This window comes from Phyllostomus discolor, chromosome 5 (assembly GCF_004126475.2).
Source record: "Phyllostomus discolor isolate MPI-MPIP mPhyDis1 chromosome 5, mPhyDis1.pri.v3, whole genome shotgun sequence".
NCBI lineage: Eukaryota > Metazoa > Chordata > Mammalia > Chiroptera > Phyllostomidae > Phyllostomus > Phyllostomus discolor.
The window spans coordinates 167,415,971-167,435,828 of NC_040907.2; the positions used below are offsets into that span (position 1 = coordinate 167,415,971).

The 19,858-nt window shown below is 45.8% G+C and overlaps 1 protein-coding gene across 1 annotated transcript in view; it reads right to left on the reverse strand.

The window, feature by feature from the left end:
• LOC114497609 (minichromosome maintenance complex binding protein) overlaps positions 1-19,858 on the reverse strand; it is a 30,967-nt gene that overhangs the window by 1,645 nt on the left and 9,464 nt on the right. The window contains exons 2-15 of the mRNA XM_028513437.2: positions 19,763-19,848; positions 19,018-19,158; positions 18,845-18,886; positions 16,611-16,712; positions 12,866-13,010; positions 10,254-10,405; positions 9,170-9,270; positions 8,543-8,715; positions 8,075-8,198; positions 6,814-6,931; positions 5,429-5,594; positions 4,177-4,310; positions 3,190-3,354; positions 319-407 (exon numbers count right to left, since the gene is read on the reverse strand). Coding sequence (XP_028369238.1) covers positions 319-407; positions 3,190-3,354; positions 4,177-4,310; positions 5,429-5,594; positions 6,814-6,931; positions 8,075-8,198; positions 8,543-8,715; positions 9,170-9,270; positions 10,254-10,405; positions 12,866-13,010; positions 16,611-16,712; positions 18,845-18,886; positions 19,018-19,158; positions 19,763-19,848 — 1,738 coding nt within the window. The remainder of the gene's footprint in view (positions 1-318; positions 408-3,189; positions 3,355-4,176; positions 4,311-5,428; positions 5,595-6,813; positions 6,932-8,074; positions 8,199-8,542; positions 8,716-9,169; positions 9,271-10,253; positions 10,406-12,865; positions 13,011-16,610; positions 16,713-18,844; positions 18,887-19,017; positions 19,159-19,762; positions 19,849-19,858) is intronic.

Here is a 19,858-nt window from a genome sequence, read left to right on the forward strand (position 1 = left end):
GACCTGGGAATACAGGTTTAGGAGACAAGATCTCTAGCAGGGACACACAGAAGTCAAAAGCAAAGTCAGACTTCTACAAAGGAATTTTTAAAGGCAAATTTGGAGGATGACTCACTTTTAGAAGCTTCAAGAACAAGCGGCGTGCTGGGTGGTTCCCCGGAAGCAACCACGGGCCACACACAATGCCACTTCACAAGGTGTTTTTAAAAGGAAAAAGTTCCTTTCTCTCCTTGGAGGTCTACCTCAGTTATTACTAGATAAACCAGGGCTGCACTCACGCCTCCCTTTAGCCGAGTTGGTGGGGACAGGCACACTCACCGAGCCACGATGAGCAGCTGGTGGAGGTCGTCAGCGGTGATGCTCTGAGGGTCGTTCTTGCGCATTTCCACAAAGTCGTCTTCAACTGCCTGTATCAAAAGAGTAGATGGACTTGAACACCATTCCTCAGGAGGAAACGACACCTGTATTTAACAGGGGAAAGGGAAGTAGTGTGGTCCTGACTGACGTGGTCCCTGCTGCTTAGACAAATGAGATGACCCAGGTGAAAGGGTCACCGACCTTTACACCTACAGACAATGCTACTGCTGAAGGTATTCCACACAAAGCAAAACTCAGATTCATCTGAGAAGACCAGGCAGACAGATGTGCCAGCAGTGTGCGTAGCGAGCAGGGCGACTTCAAACCCAGGGAAGAAGGACGGCAGCAGAAACGGCCTAGTGCAGGCCTCTGAAAATTCTCTCCGCCGTTAAAGGGAGTAAGAACACCAGTAAAAATGATCAGCGTCAGCTTCTTCAAAACTGGGAATCAACCAGATGCTGCACAGCAATCTGAGCAGCATTTATTCAAGACAGTAAGAACACTGAGCTTTGAGGAATTTGACCTTGGCCTATTCCCCAGCCCACCTCCCAAGCAGCCCTGAAAACGGACAGCCTGGCAACCCCCAAAGAGGGTAGTGGAGCCGAGGACTGGCATCATTTGGCTGGCGGGTGGTTCCCTGGAAGGACCCAGGTTGCCCAGCATGAACATCCTCCCCCCCCCCAACCCCTATTACAAGCACTTATTATCTCGGCTGCCTCAGGCACTGGATGATATTGGGGCAAACAGCAGGCTAACCGAAAGCCTTAAAAGGTTAAATAGGGAATGAGATGTCCACGTGTATGTGAGAGACAGAAATAAACTGCCAGGAATTTAGAAGGTCACATGCACGCACAGGTCTGTGTGCACGCTCAGCTCTGAGCAGGCCCTAAGCTCACATCTCTGAATAACCTTGAGAGGTTATAACCTTCTGCAAGCAGAAGGTGAAGGCAGGCTAGTCCTAACGTGGATACAGGGCCCCATGGCCGAGACTGGGCAACATCCTGCTTCCAGGCAGCTAGGGAAATTAAATTTCTATCCAATCAATGACCACTGAGCTAACAGAGCAGAGACGCCAGTGCCCACATTCAACAAAGAACACAAACTATAGACTTAATTCAGAGAAGTCGTTATACAACAACAAGCCCTAGGGAGGGAGGGCAATCTCAGCAAAGTTGCCACGTTGTAGTATTTAAAACAACACAAAAATCAGGAGACATACAAAGAGACAGGCATGTATAACTCATTCACTGGACAAAGAGAAGACAACAGAAACTGTCCTTGAAGAAATCCAAATATCGGACTTTAACTAGAGAAAGATTTTAAATCAGCCACTGTAAATATATTCAAAGAACTACAGGAGGCCATGTGTAAGTAACTAAAAGAAAACATGAAAATCATCATGTTTCACCAAATAAAAATATCGATAGGAATTATTTTAAAAGCAAATAGAAATTCTGAAGTTGAGAAACATAGCTGAAATCTAAACTTCACTAGACAGGCTCAACAGTGGACTTGAGGTAGAAGAAAGAGCAGCGAAGTTTCCGTCGGGGCAGCTGACATCACCCATTCTGTAGGACAGACGGCAGGAAGGACGAGGACGCAAAAACGCAGCCTCGAAGACGTGTGGGACAGCACCACAGGTGCCAACATCCATACAGGGGTGCAACAGGGGGAAGGAGAGGGAAGGTAGAAAGAATTTTTAAAGAAAGAATGGTCAAAACTTACCAAATTTCTTGACAACTCTCCTAAAATGTGCATTAATCTGCACGTCCAAGACACTCAACTCCAAGTGGGAAAACTCAAAAGAAATTCACACCTAGACACATCACAGTTAAACCGTCAAAAGCCAAAGAGAGAATCTTGAAAGAACAAGAGAAAAATGACTCAGGTACAAAGAATCCTCTCATCAGAAACAACAGTGGCCAGAAGACAGCTGGAGGACTTTTTAAAAAAAAGATTTTGTTTCTGTATCTTTAGAGAGAGGGAGAAAAACACCAGTACACTGCCTCCCACACACCCTGGAACAGGAAACCTGCCCTGCAAGCCAGCACGTGCCCTGACGGGAAACTGAACTGGCGACCTTTCGGTTTGCAGGATGATGCCCGACCCCTCAGCCACACCAGCCAGGGCTAGGAGGAGTCTTGATGGAGGTATATACAGCCTTTTAAAAAAGAATTCTAGGTCCAGCAAAAACTAGTCTTCAACAATGAAGGAGAAATCAAGACATTTCCAAATAAGCAAAACCTTAAGAGAGAATTTGCCACAAGCCAATCTACCCTACAAGAAATGCTCAAGTTCTGGCTGAAACAAAAGAACACGGCAAACTAGCTGGATCCGCATAAAGATCAGTGGTAAAGGGAACTACATGGATAAATATAAGCAGCATAAATGTCTTTTTCTTTGTAACTTTTTTCTCCTGATTTAAAGATAAATGAATAGAACAATTATAAATGTTGATGGACAGTGTATAAAGACATGATCTGCATGACAATAAAGCACAAAGGAAGGAAGAAGGAATGAAACTGTAAAGGAGCCAAGTTTTTGTGCCCTACTGTGATTACACTGACAGGAATCCCAAATAGATGGGTTACAGTGAAGATGGCTGACTGTAGCCCCCAGGGCAACTACTAACAAGTATAAAAGACGTGGAAATTAAAATTGCATACAGAAAATTCTACTTCAAACAAAAGACAGTAACAGGAATAGAGGGATATAAGACATATAGAAAACAAATGGCAAAATCACCTTATCAATCAATCATTACAATAAACGTAAATTGATTAAGTGCTTTGAGTTGACACAAGGAAATCCTTTGTTGTACCCCCAACACACCTTGGTTATTTCATCAGATATGCTATAATCCAGGAACCTCAGGAGGGTCAGATAGATGCGGAATTTGTTCAGCAGGGAAGGCAGCACCGCGGAGAGAAGGCTGTTCATGTACTCCTCCATGTTCGGGGGGATCAGCTGCGGCTGCAAGTGGATCTGGCAGTCTGCCTGGAGAGAGGAACAGCACACGGTATTTCCCGAGTCCCTGAATGGATCAGACTTTCAGGCGGATGGATGCGTTGTCTGTGCCGCCCCCACGGGAACTGAAAACACTATTTATTACGGGGGTGGGGGGAGGGCACTTTTTAGCATGAAGTTCCACTCACTATACCTACCTCAGCAATCATCACAAGTTAGCCTTTTCTTGGTTACTCCTGTTTCCTCAACAGTATCAGCAAACATATAGAAAGGTCGCCAGCCTCTAGAGAGCAGCTAATTAAAGTGTTATAGATGTTCCTTAAGCACGAAATGTGTATTCTGTATCTTGTTCACACGTTCCCACCAAAAACCCACCAAACGGGCCCTTCGTCCTCGTTCGCCGGTAGTTTCCTCCTGAATCACAGTGAACATTGCTACACGGACACGCAATGCCCGTCCAACACCTGGGGTGTTTCTCACCATTAAGAGCTCTGTCAGCGCCCCCCGCCGCCCCCCCCCATGCTACCAGAGCCTTTCACCATAAAGCATGAAAATAACTATCAGCTGGACTGGGAACACTCCAGAAGGAACTCTGAAATACTTCTCACATGAGACTGGCAGAGAACAATGGACAGAGGCAGCAAGAGCCAAGGTCTGGATGTCCACCAGGCAAGTTACAGGCGGCTTCCACTCTCTGTGCCGAGACGTGGGAGCTCGTCAGTGCCTTACTAACCACCAGCAGTCAACGTTTTAAACAAGTTTAACTTACTAATAAGCAGTAGCCAAGAGAAAAACCAAAAATATAGTTATCTTTCCCATATAACCTCTCCATTTAAACATGACTCATCATACCGGTAGGAGTGATCTCCCCTCTGAAGTAATCAAAACGTTGATATTGCAGGGGAACTCCATCTGGTGGTAACTGAAATCGTAATCCACCTTCTGCCAAGTTATGAGGTTGCTCAGGGCAGTCACATTATGAACACCTACAAAGGCAATAAAATAATTTTTTAGTCATTTCATTTTAATCACCTACACAAATTACCGTATTTTGCTATGAATAGTGTGCACTTTTTTGCCCACATTTTTAAGGGAAAAATAAGGGTGCGCCTTATACATGGATGCAATGACTGCATGCCATTGGCACACTAATCCCATGTATAGTGCACATAAAACTGTGGGTGCATCATACACGGAAGCACATTGTACACAGCAAAAATAAGGCAGTTTTGCTGATGCTGACTATAAGACATGAGGTGTCTACTTTTTTAAAACAGTACATGAGACACTATCCAATTCACTAAGCTGAGTGTTCATTCGGTAACGGGCTTCCTACGCAGTATTTGTCACACTAGATAAAATGTATTTCTGGGGCGAAAGACCCCCCCGAAATCTAAACTAGCATCTAGTATGTGATTAGGCAAAAAATAGGTTCTCAGTTATGATTGCTTTCTATGTGGTGTATTCAAGAAGGCTAAAATATTATGGTGAAACTAAAATTCAATTTACCCATAGAGATAAGGTTATTGAATTTCACTGATACGCCACTCATTTTTGCCATATTATGTACCCAGGCTACACGGTTTATAATTTTATCTTTTCCTATTGAACTCATCACCAGTATAGTGTCTTAATTCTCATTTGAGCACAGATAAAGCTATTTGCTTTCTTGTAATTTTATAATGTTCCATCAACTAAGATTAGTTCAAACCATGTGATCTACTACTAACCTTTTTTCTCAGAGATTCTTTGAAAAACTTTTTATTTTCACACTGAATGGTAAACAATGTTTTTTGAGATCTTTTCTACACTTTTTTTTTAGGTAGTATATGACTAAAGGCAAAGCCTCCTCCCTTTCCAGACTTCAGCTGCCCAATACCTACTTGTTCTGTCATTAGACCATTTTGATAGAATGGGACAGAACACAGCTGAGGTTCACAATTTATAATCCGTACGTGTTTTAACTAAGTTCATATGGCAAACCTTTACCTCCAACATTCTGAAATGTAAATCTTTGGTTACAGTGATAGTTTTAAGAAGCCACGGCCAGATCTGGCTCTCTCTCGGGCCAGAAGCGGCAGGGAAACAGCGCACGCACACGCACCTGGGGCGTCCAGCTGGCCCTGCTCCAGCAGGGTCTCGTCCACCACGAGGGACGTGCTGCTGGGGAGCTGGAGCAGCCCGCTGACCAGGCGGTTGGCTGTGTAGTCCTTGTGCGGGACGAGCTTCAGGCGGTTCATGTTCTCTACGGTCATCTGCAGGCGGAAGGACTGCGAAGAGAGTCTTTAATGAGTAAGGTGCGAAGTTTCCGGTTTTAAAAAAACATGTATGTGGGACTAAATACTGTGTTTTGTATGGAAAGACCTTACTAATTCCCAAGAGAGTAGTCTCATGGTTTCTTGAGCTCTTTTAAGCAAAAACTGTACCTATATCCTAAATCAGAACTTCACTGACTATGGGCTGCTTCATTCTCAACTGTCTTGTTCCGTATTCTTTAAGATTAATTTTTATTTTTACCAGTGAACCATAAACATACCCAGAAGCTGAACTTCTTTAACCTACCACGGGCTAACAAACCAGAAAGTGGTTATCTACTCTTCAAGGTGGGGAGAGAAGAGCCTAACTTGCCCCCGTGCTGTCTGAACGTGAACCACAGCCGTTCACCACAGACGACCGCAGGTTCGTGAACAAACTGCCCCAGAAACACCGAGGCCCGCAGCGCACGGAGCTGTGGCGGCACCGCAGGTCTCCCGGGCTGCCGGCCGCCTGCGCAGCCAGTCGTAATAGCACAACACCAGTGTAACAGCCCCTGCACCTCCTCGCCCCACCTCTGGAGGCCCCCCATTCCCAAGGCCCACTGCACCCTGCTGTGTGCCCCATATGCTCTTTAGCTCTCTGGCCTAAACAGCAGCGCTGTGGTGGGGTGGAAACTGCAGGGGGAGGGGCGCGGTGGGGGTGAGAAGAGTGCTGAGGAAGAGACAGTACGTTTTCAAAATGTAAAGGATTTTTGTACTTCTGCTTCATTGAAGTCAAAGGAAACGGGAGAGGCCACATCCCAGTGCAGGCAGCCAGCCACCCTGAAGGAGCAGAGCCCGTCAGATCAAGGCGTGGCTACACGCACGGTCCAGCTCCACGCGGGCAGGCTGCTCACCCTGCTGTGAGCACCACACAAGGCGTTACAGAGGCACGCGTTCAGGCGCACACAGAGGAGACCAAATTACACCAGCAAGCCGGCACCACTGAGAGTACAAGTTTGAGAGTGTAACTGGAACTGGGTTCATTGTTACACTTGCAGAAAATTCCGCTAAGGCAACAACAGCCAAATGTTTGGGGATGAGTGTATTGTGAATTATGGAGCTTGGCAGGCTCTGTTTCTCCATCAAAACACCTACTAAATCTCCAAGTTAAATATCTGGGTTGAATGAAAGACATTTAGATAGATTTTTAAAGTGTGGTCAAATTTATAATACATATTTATATTGATCTTACCGCTGGAACAAGATGTTGAATGATTCGATATAAGTGTTCCGTGAAGGTACTGTTCCGTGGGCAACCACTCAAGTTAACTGTAAATTTTCCTAGTGGGAGAATGTCTCTTCTTGTATACCTAGGGGAAAAAAAAAGCAACCAATGATACTCAGGTGATTGCCACAGAAAACAAACAAACATGGGAAAATTAACTTAATAGTGTCACTAAAAATAGATTACTCAGATCAGTACTGCAATGTAGTTTAAAATAGGAAAAACTAGGAAAATCTAACATTTAGGGAAACAGTACAACTGTCTATAATGACATACTGTGCAGCCATTAAAAAGCTCATCGAGAAATAATTAAAGGCTGTGACTGAATACACATATCCCGACAGCGGTAGCTGATGAACTCAAAAACAGACCAACACACATCGAGAGGAAAACAGAAACTTAGTAACTAATTTTGTTATTAACCGGTGACTAATATTAACCAACAAACAAGCCAAGCGTAAAACAAAAAGAAAGTTCATCAAGAATTATCACGGAGCGTGGCTGGTGTGGCTCAGTGGATGAAGTGCCGGCCTACAAACCAACGGGTCACCGGTTCAGTTCCCAGTCAGGACACAAGCCTGTGCTGCAGGCCAGGTCCCCAGTAGCGGGTGCCTGAGAGGCAACTACACATTGATGTGTGACTCCCTCTCTTTCTCCCTTCCCCTCTGTCTAAAAATAAATAAAAATCTTAAAAAAAATTTTTTTTGATGGATGTTTAATACACAGTAAGTAGTGAGAGCAGACTGGATGTGCGTTTAGAGCGCAGCCGAGAACCATGTGGGACTGTGTACAGCGGCAGCAAGAACATGGGTAAACATGCACCGGCACGTGCCGACTGAGGATCTCTCAGCGCTGCGATTACAGATGACTTCTGCTTTTCCTTTCTGCTCTTGGAACCTGTGGAAGCTGCGCACAGCACTCTTGAAATCAGAAAAGAGAACTACAGTGACGTGACTCGGGGGCGCTCACACCCACTCGGAAGCGGGGTGTGCACACAACGAGCCCGGCTGACTGTCAGTCGAAGAGCCTTGGATGTACAAACAGAATCAGGATGTAGGAAGGGTGGAACGGTCCACTTTTCTCCGGGTCCTTTACCTGCCTTTGGCCTCTGATTTGGTTTTGCTACACCGAACAAGTAAACCCCCTGATGATGAAAACCTTGGAAACCTCCCTGCCCTTTCCTTCACCGACGTCCCGCCCCCCGGCCCCCAGGAGGAGCGGCACTTACACGGTAGAGATGAGATGCAGGATAAGGTACTCAGCAGCCAGACCGTCTCCCAGGAGGGCGTGGGTGAGGAACCCCAGCAGTTCTGCTCGGACCGGAGACAGTTCGGACATGAAGCTCGAAACAACTGGAGGAGGAAGGGAGACCAGATTCAGAACAAACACACCAGTTCCTCTCGGGTGTCTTGGGTTAAAAAGATAACTCTGTGGAACAGAAAGCACTACAAGTCAGTAGAGACTAGCAAGGCCTGACCGAGATTAGCCAACCAGAGGTGCCAATCTTCAAAACGAGAGAGACAGCCTGTGCACTCCCCGTCATTTTACCAAAGGGAGTTAGCCTAAAGGCAAACAGTGATTACTCTGACGAAGGACAACCTGACTCTCAGTGCCACTGTGAACACGTGTCACAGGCAGCTCCTGACACACTGGGGACAACAGTCTCTGGGTCACAGGCCTTAGCACTTATACTTACAGGTTTTGCTCTCTTCTTTGTTAAGGCAAGCTGGCAATAACGGGTTGAGGTGCTGCAGCTTCTGGGCCAGCACCACGTGGATCCTTGGCACTAGGGAAGCGGGGGGGCTGTGCACTCTGTGCTCCTCGGCTGTGTCTGCGCACTCCATCGGGTCCAGAAGGGAACAGGCGTCCCTGCGGAGGGGGGCAGAGCTTAATGCCGAGGTCCGTCAGTGGTGGAGATGTGAAAACAACACACGTCTCCGGAAAAAGTGAGCATCCCAGCTAGGCACAGTTCTACCTGTACATCTCGTCAAAAACCAGAAAACAGCTCCCCGCTCATCACCTCCCAGACTGCAGGCTGGTCTGACTGTGTAATGATATGCCGTATACTCCACTCTTCGAGAGCAGCCACGTTTTTATGGAATGTGCTGTCACTGCACTCAAAGGGATACAGTATGTCTACTCGTTCGGTATGTCAAAACAGGCTCTAGAGCCATCAGCGGGGACATTAAATATGATAGGATGTCTCAAAATGCAGTGTCTTTCTTTTCCTTAAGAGCCACCAGGTATCTATTATTCAGTATGTAGAAAACCCGCTCATCTCTATCCTGCTAACAGTTATCAAAAAAAGAACAAAAAGACTCACTTTTCCTCATTGTTCAGTATACTTAGCACAGGATCCACAGAGAGTATGCCGTATAACTCAAGAACATCGTTTACTTTGAAACAATCCCAGTCTTCATAGACCTAACAAAAGACCACATGACAACACGTTGTTAGGACGAAGTAACACCAAACAAGCATAAGATAGCAATCTTGAAATAAAGTAATAACAACAAGGCCTGGTTGGTGTGGCTCAGGGGATTGAGTGCTGACCTGTGGAACCAAAGTGTTGCCAGTTCGATCCCCAGTCAGGGCTCATGCCTGGGTTGCAGGCCACGTCCCCAGTTGGGGGTGTGCAAGAGGCAACCACACACTGATGTTTCTCTCCTTCACTTCCTCCCTCCCTTCCCCTCTCTCTAAAAATACATAAAATCTTTAAAAAATAAGAGAACAAACTATTAATATTTTTTCCTGGTGTTTTAAATACAAGTGAGAAATGGATTTTGGTAAGAGAAGGAAGAATGGTGGAAATAAAGTAGATATTAGAAATTCAGAAAAAATATAGGAAGAGAGGAGAAAAACGGACCTCCCAAAGTTGTCTATATCCCGGTCCCTGAACTCTGTGACTATTCCTTCATAAGCAAGAGTGACTAACTTAAGAACCCCGAGCTAAGGAAATTATCCTGGACCAGCTGGGCGGACCCAATCTGATCACCAGGCCCTTAAAACTGGAGAGCCCTTTCTCCCTGTGGTTCGAGGGAGATGGGACTAGGAAAAAAATGGTCGGAGAGAGGCACTGTTGCTGGCTATGAAGACAGAGGAAGGGGCCACAAACCCAGGAAAGGTGGGTGGCCACTTCTAGAAACAGTAGAAGGCAAAACGAAACACGGACTCTCCCCCAGAGAAATGCAGCCCCGCCGACACCTCGGTTTTACCCCAGGAAGACCCCTGTCAGACGCCGACCTAAAGCCTAGATAGAAGTGGATACATGGCTGCTCTTTTAAGCCACTAAGTTTGTGGTGCCTTGTTGAGGCAGCAACAAGAAGCTGACACCAATCCCGAGTTTCCCGTTGTAGTTTCTAGACAAGTAACACATCTACGTCAAGGGCGGTCTGTGAAAGGTCTACCTTCACAAGGCACGCAGGGCCCTTCTCTCCTGGCAGGGGGAAGTTCAGGTCAAACGGGGGAGAGAAGCTCAGGGAGTTGGGCTGTCGTCCGATGGAAGCTTCCGTTTCCAGGCGTTTCGGCTCGCTGCACCACTGCAGACCACCGATATTCCCTAAATCCAAAGGAGAGCATGCGCTTAGCCACGTCTAAGGCCTTCTGGAGAGAAAGCACCTTCCCAAGGAGCCTTTCAAGTTGGACATAAACGATGCGTCTGAGCTCACAAACTTTTTAAGGAAGTAACCCGCATCAGCAAAGCCCTTGGCCTGACCTATAAAAAGAACGAAGACTGTTACGATGATGACCTGGAAAATATAATCACTGTTTCTCCTCCATTAAAATGGCAACAAATCCCCCCCTCCAATTTCCAGTGTAAATACTCTTAAAAGTTAATATTTAGCATTGTTTCTTTGACATCTCTGACTGAAGGAATACACGGGCTACTGACAGACAACAGAACCACCTGGCAGAACACCGTTTTCTACGTAGTAAGAAGAATAAAAACACGCGGCAATAAATTCCTTTGCCAGATGGTTATTAGCATCCACTATGTACCAGGAATCAGACCAGTGGTTGGGGGTGCAGAGATGCCTGAAAGAGAGCCTCCACCCCAAACTGTGACCGTTCAGGGCTGGCAACTAACGAGAATCGGCACACAGCCTGCCGCACCACAGGGTGTGGCTCAGAAACAAGAAGGAGCGAGCTGCTGACACATGGAACCGCTTGGACGGGGCTCAAGGGAATCCCGCTGAATGAAAACCGGCAATCCCCGAAGTTAACACGCTGTGAGAGCCCATTCACGGAGCACCCTTCAAATGACAGAATCACAGATACGGGGAGCAGACTGGTGGGCGCCAGGGCGAAGGACCTGGGGCAGCGGGGGCAGGAGAGAGTGGGCATGCTTACAGGAGGGTGGCACGAGGAACCCGAGTAACAGCTGTCCCGAACCCTGCCTGCAGTGGCAGGCACACGCATCCACACGCGATGAAACTGCATAGTGCCAAGTACACACACACAAAGGTGCACGCAAAAATCGTGAATTCTGAACAAAGTCAATGGACTGTATCAAAGTCCGCTTCCTGGTGAGAGGATATTCTACTGTAATTATACGAGATGTTGCCTACCGCTGGGAGAAACCGGGTCAAGGGTATACAGGCCCTCTCTATTATTTCTTATAACTGTTTGTGAATCTAGACTTATCTCAGAAAAAGGTTAAAAATATTTATAGCCTGAAGGACTGCCCAGAAACCAGCAAGTTAAACTTTACAGAAATAATGTACTTGAATGAAAAGTTAAAAGCCTGGCAGTGTGGCATTCCAACAGGGGCCAGAAACAGAAAGGGGCACCAAGTGCTTACCTACGTGGTAAGACAGAATTACCAAAGACCTGGACGCAATTGTTTACTGTTACGACACACCACTAACTTTAACAGACATTGGGGGTAGGTGGAGAAAAATACGACGTGTGTACGTATTTACTGTAAAGCATTCCAACTTTAAAGACAGTAAAGCATTCTAGACCAACACACGGCTAAGTGAAGTTCACTAGGAATTCTCTGCTCACCACTGACCTGGGTCTGCCCTCGCACCCCATCTGTGGGAGACCCGTGAGCTACCTCGCTTCACCCCTGCTCCCTTCCACCCGCCACCTCGGCACAGGAGTAAAGAGGAGGGAGTGAGCGGACACAGGAGGAGACACGAAGACAAGCGCATCCACCTGCCCAACACAGTCACCACGCGTAAGAACCGCCATCGGGGAGATCAATACCTACGCACGTTGTGAAATTCTCCCATGCTCCCAGAAAATTTCAGTGTCTGGTCTCCCTGTTTTAATCAGAACCCGTTGTGTTTTAAGAAACAAGCCACTGCAAGTGCAGGCAACAGGACAGAACCGTGCCTCTCCTAAGGGCCACCCTAGGAACAGGCAATGCAGCGTGTCACGGCTGCCTGTGTGTCCTGGTGCTCTCTCTCAGTCTCACTGAAATGCAGGTGCCACTGTTCCAGAAGACAGCGAGGAGGGCTGTTTTCAGACATAGATACATCACTTTTAGGGCAAACCACTGTGCCTGCACACTGCCCAAGGGCTGAGAGAGAAGGGAACATGAAGGGTCCTCGCTGGGTAGCTCAGTTGGGCAGAGCATCATCCCCACGGGCCACGAGGTGGACTTGCCACGTGGTCAGGGCACGTACAAGAATCAACCAATGAATGCGTCCGTAAGTGGAACAACACATCGATGTTTTTCTTTCTCTCCCCCTTCCTCTCTTTCTACAATCAATAAAACTTTTAAAAAATGAGCCTAGAGAGGAGAGACCCGCTGCAGCTAACCACTGGAGACCCTTGCAAACAAATGGACAGCGGAACAGCCACGTCTCACCACACGATCCTACCGCGCAGTCGGACCCGCGTCCGGCAGAAACTCCCCAGCCCGCACCTCCGCAGCGCCTGTGATTCTGAGGACCGTGAGGCAAGGCTGTCGGCCCCCGCTGGCCCCCGGGTCCAGGGCTGCGCTGTGCGCCGCTGCGCTCTGCAGACAGACCCAACGAGGCAGGGAGAGCGGGAGTCCGGAGCAACCCACCTGCCCGCCTGGCCCCCGCGTGCTGGTCCTTCTGCTTGTGAGGCTGCAGGTCCATGTCGTCGTCGTCTTCGTAGCTCCTCTTGTGACGGCTGGGCGTGTACGACGTGGAGGGAGTGACTCGAGCTTGGCTGGTGTTCATGTAGGCGTTCAAGGGCAGGTTAAGGAGAGACCACCGTGTACTGAGGAACAGCCTAACTTACGTTAGTTACGTGACTGATGATGGACTGCTAACTCGGCAATGTGCTCAAAATGAACATGTATTTTTAAAAGAAGGCTGGGCGTCCAGTTTCGGTCAGCAGAACCTAACAACTTAGCCTATGCCCCTGCCCCTGCTGCAAAGAACTGTAAACGTGGACCAAAGACGGGAAGCGGCTCCTTTCAAGCACCGGACAACAGGGAGCACCAGGTAATGGTCCTCGAACGAGGAGGAGCGATTTCCCAGGCGAACGCCACTTTGTGCCCAGCTCTCTCTCGGGGGCATTTCCTAAGCCGCAGCGAAAGAGAAGTGAAGGCCCCACTCCAGCCGGGCAGAGAAGACACAGCGCGAGGACCAGGGCCGCTGCAGCACCTGGCATGTGCAGGCCGGCGCTGGAGGGGAAGGCGCTCCCTTCAGAGGACAGAAGACCCAGGAACCTGCGCAGGCTACAGTTGGGTCTCTGGCTGAACACCATGCTGTGGATGGACACACAAGGCAAGACTCCCTGGGCCTGGTGGAGAGCAGCTAGTGGGTGGAGAGGAGCTACGAGAGGTTCTGGAAGTTGTACAGCACCGAGAACTCGACCCTGCTGAACACCCCGGGCATCTGGATGAGACTCAGAAGCGGCACGTCGCTCGGGTAAGAACCATGTCCCACACAGCAAGGGCTATTCCAAACCCACCTCAGCGAACCCCAACACCAAGCTTCGACAAGGTAAAGTGATCCACTTAAGTCACCCGCCCAGTAAAACAAAACACAATGTTCTTGAAGTGAAGACAAAACCAAACTTACAATGTTTGCTGTTATACCTAAACTACCGTATCAGCACACAATACTTAAACTACTGTATCGGCATGCAACAACATACTTTTAGTTACACAGGAAGAAGCAGGAAAAGATGACCTGTAACCAGGACTAAAAAGAGTCGATAGAAAAACCAACCTAGAGATGATTCAGATGTTGGAATTAGCAGACAAGGACATTACAAAGCAATTATTAAATTTACAGTTTTAAAAGAAAAGACAGATATGAGTCAAAGATTAGGAATCTTAGCAGAGAAATGAAAGAGAGCCTAATGGAAAACCCACCACTGAAAAAATATCCGATGAAAAAAATAAGAACTGAGTCTCAGTCGCCTGAGGACAACAAGGAGTCTGCCGGTCATGTGACTGCAGTCCCAGGGAACGAGACGACGAGAAGAGACTGGGACAGAAAAACAGCTGAAGAAATAAAGGCTGAAATCTTCTGAGAAAATGTCAACCCACAGATGCAAAAGGTCAGAAAAACCCAAGATAAACACAACAAACCCACACCCAGGACCCTCCCAGTCCGACTGCTGAAAACTCAGAGAGGCAGCAAGAGGAAAATCAGACACATTACATACAGGGGGACAATGACAATATGATGGCTGACCTTTCATCAGAAATAATGGAATAGCCCAGGCTGGTGTGGCTCAGTGGCTGAGTGCCGGCCTGGGAATCCAAAGGTCGCTAGTTCAATTCCCAGTCAGGGCACATGCCTAGGTTGTGGGCCCAGTCCCCATTGTAGGTCATGCAGGAGGCAACCACACATTGATATTCCTCTCCCTCTCTTTCTCCCTCTCTTCCCCTCTCTAAAAAATAAATTAATTAAATCTTTAAAAAAATGGAATGTATTTCAGAAGACAATGGAGTAATACCATTAAAGTGCTGGAGAGGGAAAGTACCTACCAATCAAGAATTCCATATCCAATGAAAATATCCTTCAAAAGTAAAGGTAAATGAAAGAGATTTTTTTAGTTGATCCAAAGCTAAGACAATTCATCACCAAAAGATCTGTACTTCAAAAAAAAAATCAGCAAAATTACTTCCAATAAAAGATAAGATAAAGAGAGCTGGAAATAGTAAATATGTACGTATTTTTCTCGTTTCTTAATTTATGTGAGAGACAACTGATTGTTCGAAGCACAAGTAAGAACACGCTGCAGGCCCTCCAACAGGTCCAGTGCGTGTGAGGCAAGAACAGCGCAAAGGACAGGAGGGGGCAATGCGGGCACAGTGTGGGAGAGATCCGGGATCGGGGCAGTCAGAAAATATTTTGAAATGACAGTGAAAACAAACAAAACTTGTGGACTACAACTAAAGCAGTGATCAGAGAGAAATGTATAGCTTTAAATGCTAATGTTAGAAAAGGAGGAAGATTTGAAATGAATGATCTGAGAAGCCACTTTGAGAAGCTGCAGAAAAGAATTAAAACCAAACTAGCAAGAGTAGAAATCAATGACACAAAAAAACAAGAAGTTAAAATAAAAAGTTGATTCTCTGACAAACTACTGGTGACGCTGGTCAAGAATAAAAGAGCCCTGGCCGGTGCTGCTCAGTGGGCTGGAACGTGGTCCCGTAAACTGAAAGGCTGTGGATTCGATTCCCGGTCCAGGCACATGCCTGGGTTGCCAGTTCAGTCCCCAGCTGGGCCGCGAACGAGAGGCAACCAATCAGCATTTCTCTCCCTCTCCCTCCCTCCCTTCCGCTCTCTACAATCAGTCAGCATACCCTTCCCTGGGTGAGGATAAAGAAAATAAAAGAGAAAATTACTTAATATTATTGGAAGTAAAAGAGATCACTGCTAGATGTCCTCTAGACAGTAAAAGAAAATACGAAAAGCTTCATGTTCTTCATATAAATTCAACAACTGAGACAGAATGATTTTAAACAATTCCTAGAAAGATACAGCTTATCACGAGTGAGACAAAAAACTTCTTTAAAAATTGAATTGAAAATATGCTTACAGAGAAAATGCCAGGCCTTGGATTGGAGACAAGGAGCATAAACGAACACCATCAGCGACAGGAGGCGTGAACCCCCGGCACTCACCCCAAACGCGGTTATTCTGAACAAAAGACATCGGCCCCGGGCCCCACGCTCTGTTGTTCCACGTGCTCGACATTCAGAAGGCAAAACTGAAGCTACGGTGAAGTCAGCACAGCAGTGGGGGGAGAGGGGGCGGGCCAGGGGCGGTGCCTAGAAAAAGGCAGAAGGGGGAACAAGGGAACCCCGGGCACAAGCTCTTCACCTCGGGGTGTAAACCGCTGAAGTGCTCCCTCAAAACCGATGCATTTCAGTGTGTATGAACTGTGCCTAAAAAAAATTACTAAAAAAAATCAAATAAGAAAATTAAAAGGAGACAAAAGATGTTTCCACAACCTCCTCCCAAAAGAACCAACATGTCGTTTTCCCTTAAGAAAATGAGAATTAGTTGTGATTCGAAACTTGTTTACTTAATTACCATGGTAGCCTTCTTTCTCAATGTTTAACTCTACCTTAATCTCTTTACCAGCACCTCACTACAGGGAGGTGCCACAATTTGACCGTTTCTCAGTGATGGGTACTTCACTGCTTCATAGGGGTCCTCCCCACCTCACCCCACCCCACCCCACCCCCACCCACAGCTAGCTTCACTGGAGTAAAAAGTCTTAAGTTTTTACAAACTTAAAATCCAGATGATGGGTTTTTCAATTAAGCAAATAATCAGGAACCATTTATTACAAAAGAAAGTCCAGATAAAGGATATTTCTTTTACCCACACGGATTCTCCAGGCACTGGAACACAGTAGAAAGTCTGTCTCTCCAAAGTGGTAGTTCGTGGAGAGTTTAAATCCACTTCTTGCTGAGGCTGTGATGTGCACAAAAAATAGTTTTTTAAATTTTGTTAAGAAAAACAAAATAAAAAAAAAATCAACCACCATATTTTCATGTTATTTACAAAACCACAGTAAATGATTTCACATCAAGAGTTAGGTGAATTAACAAGCAGCTACTAAACCCAAACTGTCCTTTTTTAAAGAACACTGACATAAAATCATCTTGCATGCAGTGATCAGTCTCTTCTCTTCCCCCAAATCCATAATACACAACACTCTACGGTACAAGATTAAATCCTTTAATACACAGGATGTGTTAGACAATGCATATGGTAATCCCACTGTCTCTTTCACAGGAAATGTATCAGAGTCAGCCTATAAAAAAGAAATGTAACGAAGTACTCTTTATGAGGTAGCTCCAAGGTAAGATCCAAGACTCAGTTATTATTCCCTAGAAAAACATCCTCTATTTCACACATACTTAGCAAGTGCTAAAAGGTGAAAGGTCTCAAGATTTAACTTTTAAAAATTACTTTAACAAACATATAATTTTATAGTACAGAAAATTCTCCTAAAAGGATTCCATTCCATTATGTAGAGGGGAAAAAAAAGAGACCCAAAAGACATCAAGTTTGAGCCTGAGATAATATTTACAAGCTGGGTTTTTCTGATTCTTTCTCTCCAGGCCCAAGCCCCTTTCCTGGCACAGTGCTTTCACTCCTGACTCTGGCCGCACGGCAGCACCGACGGTCTCTCTGCCTCTGGCAGCGTCACAGCTGGACGGTCGCATCTCTTTTACTTCCCGGCGTCCAGAGGCTGAGCTACGGTAACGCTGCACTGCGTACCAGAAAAAGCTGTGTGTTCGCTAGCAGCCTAACGTGAGGCTCAGAGCTCCTCCAACAGCAGGCTCAGTAAGCATTTAGAAGTTGAGACGTCACACTTGGGAGAACATTTCACCCTATGGAAACGCTCTAGAAGCACAAACGCACGGGGAGGCCTGAGGACCACCACGCGTAAGAGTAAACAAACCCATCCTTCACGAGCCCGTTGCTCTAAATAACTTTAGGAAGCCACGCTTTCGTTTAATAAACTCTTTTCAGCAACCTCCCAAACCGCCTGTACTGGGCCGCTGAACTGGAACACTTCGTTCAATGAGAAACAAATCCCGCGAACCAATGAGCTGGGATTAGGCGTTACAAACCCACCAAGCGAGGTTTGGGTAAGCAGGAATCTGACTTCCAGAATGGGGGCGGAGGGGTTGGGGTGGGGAGAAAGCCCTAGAAAACCTGATTAGACTGAAAGTATGGATCTGCACAGCAGACAATTAGACCCAGAATGGAGGTGACTCCACCCGGGCCCCCCCTTTGCGCTGAGGCCCTGCCTAAGCACCCCCTGCTCAACCCAATTCCTTCCAAAAATTGACAATTACTGTCTGTGTTTCAACAGGGCCACATGGAAAATACACAAAGAGCACAAAATGGGAGACATTTTTGGTTAATGTATTTATTTTGATATGCTGATAATCCTTTCTTACTATTAAACTAGAAATAAATTCATAACTTTCCCCAGTTACAATGCCAGGTATATTGAACAGGTTCTGAATGAAATTAAATTAAGTGTGTTGTTCATTATCAGAAAAGTAGTTTTTTAAAATGTAGATATGTGTTCTACTGTAGTTGCTCTTCCAGTAAGTTTCTACTGCAAGACTGTTCCTTTCACAACTGTAATTACACCCAGTATCCTGCCTTCTTCCCTCTCCCATGCTGATTTGTAAGAGAGCATCTATCGCTTCCTTTTATCAAAAAAGCTTCTTTTCTCCCTGGGAAAGCAGGGAGATCTTGATCAAATTTAATAAGCAAGTGTTAAACTCAAAGTTAATCTTCCACTTTCATTTTTAAAGAATTTATCGTAACCTGTAATTTTTTTTAACCAAGTACATAGATCTTGGGAAAAGAAATTAGTTTCATCATTTGTAACATTCTACCTTCTAAGAGATTTTTAGAAGCCAAAACTGTAAAAAAAAAAAAAAGTCAAAAACATTTCATGGGATTTCTTAGAACTTATTTATATACTAGATAAATTTAAGATCAAAAGAAAATAATAAATTCTCTGCTTAGGCAAAATTTCTCATTAAAAATGTTTTATAGGTCTTAAGGATACATACCCCACATTCTGCTATATCTCTGTATTTTCCAAAATGAAGAACCTATGGCCCAAAAGAAAAAAAGGATGGCAGAATTATAGCAACACATTTAATTCAAAACTACCATAACACAAGAACAACATTAATACCACTTATTATAAACAAGAAGTTCCATGACAAAAAGCTACACATACACGTGCTTTTGTGTTCTGGTTAACCGTTTCATAGACTCCCATGTAGAACTCAGGGTCGAACATATCCTGAATCATGCAGCGAAACTTCACGAAACTGTTAGGTTTCAAATAATGAAGGGGAACCTCATTCAACGATGGCACCTGAAAGAAAAACGAATCTGTCAGTAAGGCATTGTGTCTATAAAACACCAAGCTCACACACACACACACGTTACATCCAGACCAGACCCACAACCACAGGCACTGAACGCAGCCCCGTTGGGAGGCCAATCCCGCCAACGGTCAACACAGCACAGTAACTGCTGGACTAAACTACTTCCCAGTTTTTCCAAGTTTGCACAGTGGCATCTGACTGTCTGGTAAACAAAGCGCTTTTCCTTCTGATCACTCCTCGAGCAGCGGAGAGCCACTGGCTTCGCTGAGCTCTTCTCTTAAGACTAGTACATGCCAATTCTTTTTAAATGAGTAATAATCGAAGCTTTCACAACTCCCGATTTTGTCCTTAGAAAGTAACATAGTCAGGTACTGCCACCTAGAGGCATCAATACAGAAACATTTAATCCGTTGAATTTAAGCTTAAGTTGCAAGAGGCCAAAATCTTTTAATACGTATCACTTACAGCCCTGAAGGCAGAAGGCAGGATACATGAATTTCTGTTTTAAAATTGTATGTGGATTAGTACTGTCCTGAGAGAATGGAAGTCAGCCTAACCCTCTCCCCCGACAAAGAACAGTAATACACTTACCCATTTAGGAGCATTATTTTCCTTCAGCTTTCCTTTAAAATATTCAATCACTTTCTTCTCCCAGTCAGGATTAACTCCATTTTGGGCTGAAAGACA